The sequence below is a fragment of the Humulus lupulus genome, chromosome 5, assembly GCF_963169125.1.
Source record: "Humulus lupulus chromosome 5, drHumLupu1.1, whole genome shotgun sequence".
Lineage (NCBI taxonomy): Eukaryota > Viridiplantae > Streptophyta > Magnoliopsida > Rosales > Cannabaceae > Humulus > Humulus lupulus.
This window is the reverse complement of record NC_084797.1, coordinates 163,670,366-163,680,329: the sequence shown is the minus strand read 5'-3', so window position 1 is coordinate 163,680,329 and position 9,964 is coordinate 163,670,366. Positions and strand designations below refer to the sequence as shown.

Genomic DNA, 9,964 nt, shown 5'->3' with positions numbered 1-9,964 from the left:
AATCAGTTAAATAGATCTAGGATTAGTTGTGTTAAATAATTCAGAATTATAAAAAATTTGTCATTCATTGTAAGTATGTAAACTTTTTTTATCCCAAAGCATTTGCATAACAAGTAAATAGATAATTTCTTTAAATAATAACTACTTTATTAATAAAGAAATAAATGTTATGCAAAAATAGAAATAAGTTTCCAAACATTAATAATCAAGATTACTAACAATAAACTAAATTTCTAGACTGTAGATTTCTTTGTTCAAAGAAATCTAAAATTTCTAAAACAAAATAAAGAAATTTAAATTGTTCAACTAACAATAAAATTACTAAATAAAAACTACTGCTCTCCAACTTCTCCAGCTCCTTACTTGCTACTGAAATCCTCATCAGTCTCTTCCTCCTTTTCAGGGTTCTGATTCTGCAAAAGGAAAGACAAAAGAAAAATAGATTAGTGGCATATATTTTTTAATCTACTATCCAAAAATTTGAATCTTATATTCATAGTGTTTGAATCTACTATTCATAGTTGAAAAAATATAAGTAAATCTTATTTACCTTTTTCGTTTGATATAAACGATGACACTCAGCATAGACTTCCTCTGTCATTGCATGCCACATCTCATGTGCTGAGTCATAGGGTATATATTTTTCCTTTGTTTCGTCAGGCATGGTTGAAAGCATGCAATAACGTGCCAACCGATCAGATTGCATCCAATTTGCATATTTTTCTTCTGCTTCATAGCTAGTAGCCAGAGGTGGTTCTGTTTGAGGTTTCTCACAGACAGTTGACATCATCTTCTTATAAGAAAAAATCGTCAACATCCCTCAAAACCAGTGTTGCATATTTTCAGGTTCAAAAACCAAGGATTTGATAAAGGCATCGGTGTGTAATTCACCAATAGACATTTTTGCTGGTAATAAATAAATACAAATAAATATTACTATATTTAGAAAAATAAATATCAAAGTTTTCGGAAATTAAACGTGATGCATGAGCACAATTAAAACACATAAAATAAAGATTAATTTTCATGATAAAATTTTCTAACAATTAAAGTGCCGCCTTAGGGTCGGTTAAATTAATTTTAGAGAATTTATAAGACATTCTTATCTTTATTGTTTAAAACTGAAAATAACTCTTTATTTTCTCTTTTAAACATTAAAGTACCGCTTAGTTTGGTCAAGTTATGATTATCCACTGCAAAAGCTTAATCATAACTTTGTGAGTGTAACCCATTATTTCGGAGTTCATGACTTAACTTAGGACATGCCGCCTTAGGGTCGGTCAAGCCTAAAATACATCATTAGTTCCTATCTATGTAAGAAATACAACCTTGCTATTGATATGTCTAGACACTTTCCTTAGGGGGACGAAAACAAAGTCGTCGCAAGGCGCTATTCATATCTCACAGTGTTATATTAATAATGGAGACCATGGGTTATGTTTGAGATATCAACCCTCTCCCACTCACCATTTTGAAATAAGTGTTTTTAACCTAATTAATTCCAAATTAATTATAACATCTTTAAACCTTATGAACATAATTAAAATTGGAAAGAAAGTGAGTTTCTAGGTCCATATCCAATTTTAAATTACCAATCATGTTCATCTAAACTTTACTAAAAAACACTTTTACAATAAAGTTGGTTTAAAGAAAATAAGTCATAAAGACTTAAAAATTGGTGTGATATTTTACCAAGTTTTCAAAATAAAACTAAGTGATTTACATGTAATTGATTTCACAAAACAATTTATATAAACATATAGGACAATCCTAATAAGCATGTTTCTACAAATGAGATGCATGATTATGACTGCGTGGGTTTTTATGTATGGCATACAATGCATGAACATATTATCAATCACATCAATCACATGAAAAATTATTTAAATAAATAAATAAACAATAAATGTTTAACCGGGTGCTTTTGGGTATTTATAATTTTACAACCACTTTATAAAATTAAAAAATAAAATAAAACCGCCTTGATCTCCATCGGGCTTCTTTACTTTACTGTCGGTAGGATATGTGTCGTTGTTGGTCCAGAATAATAATAAGAAAACAATTTTCTAATTATTTTGATTAATTAAAACAAACTTTTAAATAATCATTATTTTTATTTTTCTTTTTAATTAAAACAACTTTTAATTAAAATTAGAAACTGAAATAATTAAATAAAATCTGTTATTTTTAAAATTAGATTTTCAAAAAAAAAATGTTTGTTAGGATAACAAAATTATCACATTATTTAAATATCAAATATCAAATTTCTAATAAATAGGATATTTAACATTTAAAAAAAAAATTAAATAACAGAATAATTTCATAAAATAAAAAAAAAATTTGGACCAGCAGGACGGGGACACGTGGCGTCAAACGGGGCTGCCGGGGCCGGGTTGTACGGAATCATACGGATCTGTACGGACGTCCGTACGAAGTCCCGGCAACGGCTCGGAGGTCGGCCTTGGAGGAGCGATGGCTAAATTCTGAATCCCGGGCTCCGTTCTGACTTTTGTGTGATCGGAATTACAATTTTATGGTGTCAAAAACCAAATAAAATTGCATAAATCCTAAGCCCTTTAATGGCTTACACAATGATCTAATCATAAACAAATCCTAACCCAAAAATACCATACAATTAACGATTCAACATTCCCATGCATTCAATCACATTAAGCCATCCATTCATTCATCAAAATAAATAAATGCATAAAAGTAAACCCACACAGATTCAATATATATATATATATGTGTGAAGATGGCTCTGATACCATTTCTTGGTTTTTATTGATCAAATCAGAGATTATACGTAGCGGAACAACAATCAAATTGTTAATTTAATCCCATAAGATTTCTAGATCTACTTCTTCACATGCATATATATATTGAATCAAAGACATGAATAGAAAAATTACCTCAGGTCCTTCCTTGCTACTATCTTTTTGTATGGCTAAATCCTTGAGATCTCACACCAAGATCTTCCAAAATGTTCTCAGCACACAAAGAACGAGTGTGGGCTCGCTATACAAACAATAGGTAAAAAACTATTTATCAGATGTTCTCAACACATGAGATCTGATAAAGTTTGGACCTAGGTTTTGTGAAGAATAGTGACTTTTGTTTGTGTCACTGTTCTCTTTCTCTGAGAGATTTCTAGATATTTTTCTATCCCTGAAAAGTTACGTTCTTAAAAACTGATATCCTATATTTAATATATTCAATATATTAAAATAAAATCTTAGTTATTTTAAACAATTTGAAAATAACTAATTAGTTATCAGATTTTTGTTTAAATAATAATACTTTAATCAAATTACAATATCTCATTATTTATTTAATATTTAAATAACTAAAATTGTGGAACCTAGAAACTGATCACAATCTCTTATGCGTGTAGCACAGTGACTGTGCACTGTGCTACACGTGTACCACATGCCAGTGATGGCATGTGATTTTTTTCAATTTTTATTATTATTTAAATACCAAAAATCTCAAAAATAAATTAATTCAAAATTAATTATATTTTTGTTAAATCAAATAATTAATTAATTACACATAATTATACAATAATTATGTTTGATACATAGAAAAATATTTTACTTATCACATAAGTCATTTTTGCCCATTTTTGTATTTACCTTTGTCAGTGATTGTTTGAGCCATTTCAGGGACCATGGACCTATAACATTAAGCTCCAATAAATAAACTAAATAATTAAACTCTTTAATTATAATAGTTAATTTATTAATTCTGATATTACTCCACTATAAATTCATAATTGCACTCTTTATGTTATAGATATATTTTTACAGAAATATTTTCTTAAGTCGTTCATTGATATAACCATCTTACAATAGTTCAACCCTCTAATTAATTCATTCATAAATTAGAATGGAAGAATTACCATTTTACCTTTCTAATTTACTTCTTATTCCTTAAGTACCATTAATTCACTAGTGAATAATTAATCTATAATCTAATTATAGATTTGAGCTCAAAATCATTCAGTTCCAGAATTAACCCTTAAGGGAACTAATATACGATCCGTTAGGAAAGATTAGATTTCGTATTGTTGATACATGTTCCCAGCCATCCATGATATTAAATCTCCAAAACAAAAATCATTAGCCTCATTCTTTGAAGAGACCTTAACGAATGAATCAAAAGATTTAATAAACATGAACAGGAGTTCATGAACACTCAGGATTTAGGTTGATCTATAAATGATCATCAGTTATGATATGAATTACAAGTCTTTATTGTTAAATGGTTTTTGGATAAAGACTTTAATTCATATCAGTCCATGTCATATATAATCATATTATATAAAGCACCTTTACCGAGATGTCTTTCCACATCAATAATTCGAATCTAGATTATTTGTATCATTATGATACTCAATAAACCGTACTTACAAGTCCAATTAAAGAATTCTATAACTTTAATTTGTTATTGTTGACTATTTTTATTCATTCATGTGATCTTAATTCTCTCGTGCTAATACAAGATCACATCCTCAATAATGAATATGGAATTTTTCTGATATTTACAAAATTATTTAAACAATAATTTAACAATCTAATATATAACAATAATAATAAACCATTGTATTTATTTATTCACAGAAAAAACAAATGTCTTTTACATGCTTTTAGGACACACTCCTAACAAACCCTAGGGGTGGTCGGCCCATGAGAGAATGGACATCCCTGGAAATCGCTTATGTTAGGGTTTGGAATCCTAGAAATCGCTAGGCTAATGGATCTCAAAGAGGTGGTCGGCCTAGGGTTTTACGTCCCTGAAATCGCATGTGCTAGGGTTTGTAACCCTGGAAATCGTCCAAGCTAAGGAAGTTCTAGGGAAATTGTAGACTTGATTCAAACAAGTCAATTATTTTGGATCAAAATAAAACAAAACAATAAGATTCAGATAGATTCCTCAAAGATTCAAAGTATTTCTTCTAAATATAAGCATATTTAAATTAAATGATGTAAGGGTTAGGAGAAAGTACTTACCCAAATAAAGATCTGAGTTTGATGAAGAATTGGAGAAATCAAGCTTGGAGACTCTTATGGGTGAGGCGCACAGAGCAAGGAAGTGAGAAGTGAGGCCCTACTTATAGCCTCTCAGGCTAACCATATATTTTTTGGAATTTCAAATTCCTTGAAAAATATCTAGTATTTTTAGGAATTCAAATTCCTTGATATTTTTAGGAATTAAAATTCCTTGAAAAATATTTTTGTATTTTTAGGAATTAATATCCTTGACAAATATTTTGTATTTTTAGGACTTCAAACTCCTTGAAAAATATATTATATTTTTAGGACTTCAAATTTTCTTGAAAAATATACTAGATTTTTAGAAAATTAATTTTTCTTGAAAAATCTAGTTATTTTTAGGAATTACCAATTATCCTTGAAAAATTTGTGCTATCGATAGTTGATAAAAGTACTACGTAATGTCCCAAGGGACTTTGTTATTAAAGTACTGCTAGGATATATTTCTCGAGCCAAGATCAAGTTTACCGTAATGTTGAACACATTACAATAAACTTGGAGGGAAAATGTTATCCCTAAATAATCTAGGGAAGATGTGGCAAATGAGAAAGTGCCACGTGGCATCACAAATCACGGAAAAACGATGAAGTATTGAAAAAAAACCGATCAGCAAAACAGATAGGTCTAGGACCTATAGGGAAATCGACCAGGCCTAAACCCCCTAGGGGTGGTCAGCCTGGCCCTAGCCCCTGGGGTTGTCAGCCTGAGATGTTATAAAACCCCCCTAGGGTGGTTGGTCTGGCCCTAACCCCTAGGGGTGGTCGGCCCACCCTATCCTCCATAGGTTGGTTAGCCTACACTCCCGAAAACGGGTAAAACTCACACTCGTTCAGAATGAGATCAACAGGCCTAGGACCCAAGCTCTAAAGGGTCGTCGAGCCTAGCACCTAAGTCTCATAGACCAATCTAGGATTAGCATTTTCCCAGAGGTTTCAATCGTGCATTGTCTACCACAATCTAGAGAAACAACGAGAAGACCCACGATCTCATAATCATGGGGAGGTGGACACGTATCTCCACTACCTAATAATCGTGCATCAAACCACGATCCCAGTACTACTGATCATGTAACAGCCCCTGGGTACTATAAATAAAGGACCCAAGGCTTCATTGAGGGGATCTGACGAATATTTTGGGAGAAACTCTGGGCAAATTAGTAACGAGTGAGTACTTTTGTTCATCAGTGTAATTATCGAGTGATTCAATACTAAAAGCTAAGTGGATTAGGTTATTACTGTTCATCATAATAGAGCTGAACTACTATAAAATTTATGTTTGTTTGTTTAAGAGATTTGTATTATGTCGTTTATTATATTTATTTCGTTCAAAAGGTGTCATATACTGTACATACGATCGTTGGCCAATTTCACAGGTCAACACATTAATTTTGTAAAAATAGTATTTCTTCATTCAGTTTAACCTTAATAATTAATTAATATGAATTATAAATCTATTGATTAATAAAAGTATGGTTTTGGTGAAAAATCTAACTTTTACTTATAACTTTTTTTTAAAATTGACTAAGTGTTGGAAATAGCTCATTTTGTGTAAAATGACTTACTTTGAGACCTCGCCATTTTAAAACCGTTGAATAACTTCTTACAAATTTTTACAAGATTGAATGTTGTTATATAGACAACGTTCACGCAAAAGATTTTAGTCTAAAACATCATTTTTCAACATAATATAAGTGTTCAAAAACAGTAGATCAGAATTATCCAAAATTGAAAATTTTCAGTTCCAATAACCCAACTTGTAGAATTTATTACTCATAAACTAAGAGGAATTTTCACAAAATGTTTTAAAGACTTTATCTTCAATATGTCTAAAGTTATACTACCAAAATATAGCTCCTGAAACAATTTATAACCTATTCAAATAATTTTTACAAAAAGTGAAAACCAGCTGCCATAATTTATTTTTCAGATTGAATATCAATTTTGCAAAGGCCTTAACTCCTAATTATTTTTAGAAGTGTTTGACCCCTTGGAAGTCAGACCAAAGACATGACAGCAAACTGATGCTTAAGGGTCCTATGGAACTTTGGATTCCAAACTAATCAAGGCAATAAAATGTACATGCATGCAACATCAAGCATATAAATCTACATTATTACAACATAGCAAAGAGATTAAACACCACTATACCACATACAATCCGGTCACATAACATATTAACAAAAACAAATCAAGAGGAAACAACAACTATATACCTCTTGATGCTCTTGTTTTTGGTTCGGCTCTAGGTTTTGGTTTCCTCTTAGTTCTAGCTCCCACAAACCTTCACACTCTCCCCACACAACACTAATGTTTAGATTATTACAAAAATCTAAGAGAGTAAAAAAAATGAAAGGGAAAGAATAGTAGAACACTTACCCTTGTTCTAAGAGTTTCAAATCTTTGAAGAAGATTTTCCTTTGTTTTTCATCTTGTATTTTCTAGAGAGAAGGGAGAGGATTTCAGGTAGAGAGAGAGAGTGTGTATTTGAGAGAGTTTGAATACTGAAATGAGGAAGTGAGAGAGGGTAGGGTTCGACTAGGGGGTTTGGGTGAAAGAAAAGTGACAATTTTCACCCCATTTTTCCTATTTTCTAAAAATTCATAAAAATAGACTTAGGTGGATGTGTGCACTCAACACCTCACACCTCTTCCTAAAATGACTAGTCAAGTACCCCACAATTACCCCAATTTTCCTTTTTAATTTAATTAACAAATCTCAAAACCATTTACTCCTAAAAATGGTATTTACCTACCTTTTTCACCATCACATCAATTAGTTTTTGGTATCATCAACTTAGGGTGTAGTTAAATCATGTGAGATACTATACTTTAATTTTATTTTATATCATATAAATAAAATACACTATACTTTATTTTATGGAAAATATATTTACCATTTATCTCCATGACTACACATAATTAAGCAACCCTTTTCCAAGAATGCTCTTAAAATTCTTTTTCCAATATATATATATATATATAAATATTTAACTTATGTTAAATTCTCCAATAAAATTTATGCTCATTTTATTTTTGCCATAATTGTTTAATTTCAACATAATTTTATCCGAGATTTTACTCGGTTGGGGTTTTCAAGTAGGTCTGAGACCGAAATTTCTGATTTGGCTACAATCACACTTAATGACTATCATGAACAACATGATTTCGGCTTCTCAAGCCTATAATACTAATCAAAAAATAATATTCATAAATGTTTTCACCGGTCTGAACCGGTTCCTTGTTGGCGCCCAAAACGTGGGGCGTTACAGTGAGGGCTGCAACCTTGGCGGCTAGATCGATTATCTCAGTCACGTTTGTCATAGCTCTCGAAATGAATTCCTTAATCCTTCGCCAATTGTCTGATTGCTAGAGCCCCATGGTGGGCACAAAATTATAGAGGCTTTTTCTTCAATTGATTAAGTTGGGCATCAACAACCTGTCCATAACAAGGAAAGACACAAGAGTTCAATTAAGAACACCAATGGGGTGCAACCAAAGAGGCTCTGATGCTAAAGTCAGTCTGATTGCAAATAGATAACAAAATAGAAATAATTCACAGATCCATAAATGATGAAAAATGAATAAATAAAATAATGACAACGACACAATATGAAAGCAATGACTAGGTCGAATGACTAGTTCGATTGTCGGAGTGAAAGCGAATAGTTTGAGCATTGATTATCATATTATCCTTGAGGAGCTCCGTAGACGTCATCTTATAGAGTTTATGTTGAGATTGGTTAAATATAATGGTTAATTTGTTTACAGAATGTGGTGCAAAACACTTAACAATTTTCACTTAAGTTGAAGTGAAAATATGAGATTTTGTAGTAGGCATCTATAATTGATTTGTATGGGTCTAAAGTGATACAATGAGGTATCTAAGCATGCCCAAAAATTTTGGGAGCATTTGGGGGTGTTTAAGTTTACTTTTGAGAAGTTAGATCTGCTTATATGGTTTGCATCGTCTACTATGCAGCGCAGTGCCTAAAGTGTGAAGTACGTGATTAGACACTGCAGGCAATGCATTGCCTAACGTATCTGTATGGTTATGAAGTTTTACCTCCAAATAATGTGTTCAATGCTCTAATCCTATTGTTTAGACTCAATGATGATGCCTACACTATAAATACAGGTTATTGTAGTTGCAAAATCTTGATCACACTTTACAACTCTCTCTCTCTCTCTAACCTCTCTCTCTCTAGCTCTCAAAGATCATAAGTTTTCTACAAGAAACCCATCAAGAATTGCTTGACTTGTATGACTTTCAAAGGCTTATTCAATCCAAAATCTCATTCTATATTAGTGAACTTCAAGTAGGGGTTATCATCTGGACCCGAAAACCAAAAGGACCCGCTCGACCCGCACCTGAAAGACACGAAAAAATGACAAAACGTGTTTTTTCAGGTCAAATTGTGCTCAACCCGACTAAATGTTCGGGTCGGGTTCGAGTGGGCGAGTTTACATGATTTGGGTTTGGGTGTAACACGACCAAGAGTTTTTTTTCAATTTTTTTAGATTAAATTTAAAAAATAAAACCCTAAAAAATAAAATCCCTAAGTCCTTAACCCGACCCTTCTCTTTCTTCTTCCTAGCCCTCCCTCTTTCTCGACTCTCTCCCTCATCGACACCACCCATGACCAAACCACCAGCCATCGTCATCACCACTATTCTCTTCTCTGAGACCAAGACACACCCACCGCCACCATAACCCTTCTCATCCCTCTGTCTCTTGCTCTCTCCCTCTCGGTGTCCTCATAGCTCGCAGGTCTTTTACAGTTCCTCCTGCTCCTGGCTCATTGGTTGGTTGGCGTTAGCGTCGCAGGCGACAGTAACTTTAGCAAGCACAGCAAAAAGGGCTCAAGGCAGTTCGACACTTCAGCTTTGGAAAATACAAACCAAACCAAGCCCA

At 32.3% G+C, this 9,964-nt stretch overlaps 1 protein-coding gene across 1 annotated transcript; it reads right to left on the bottom strand.

Moving 5' to 3' along the window:
• Positions 1-335: 335 nt before the first annotated feature.
• On the bottom strand, positions 336-871 carry LOC133780696 (uncharacterized). The gene is made up of 2 exons (XM_062220270.1): positions 551-871; positions 336-413 (listed from the first exon to the last, which is right to left on the bottom strand). The coding sequence occupies exons 1-2, from the start codon at positions 815-817 to the stop codon at positions 360-362; spliced, it is 321 nt and encodes a 106-aa protein (XP_062076254.1). The 5' UTR covers positions 818-871; the 3' UTR covers positions 336-359.
• Between the last annotated feature and the right edge of the window lie 9,093 nt (positions 872-9,964).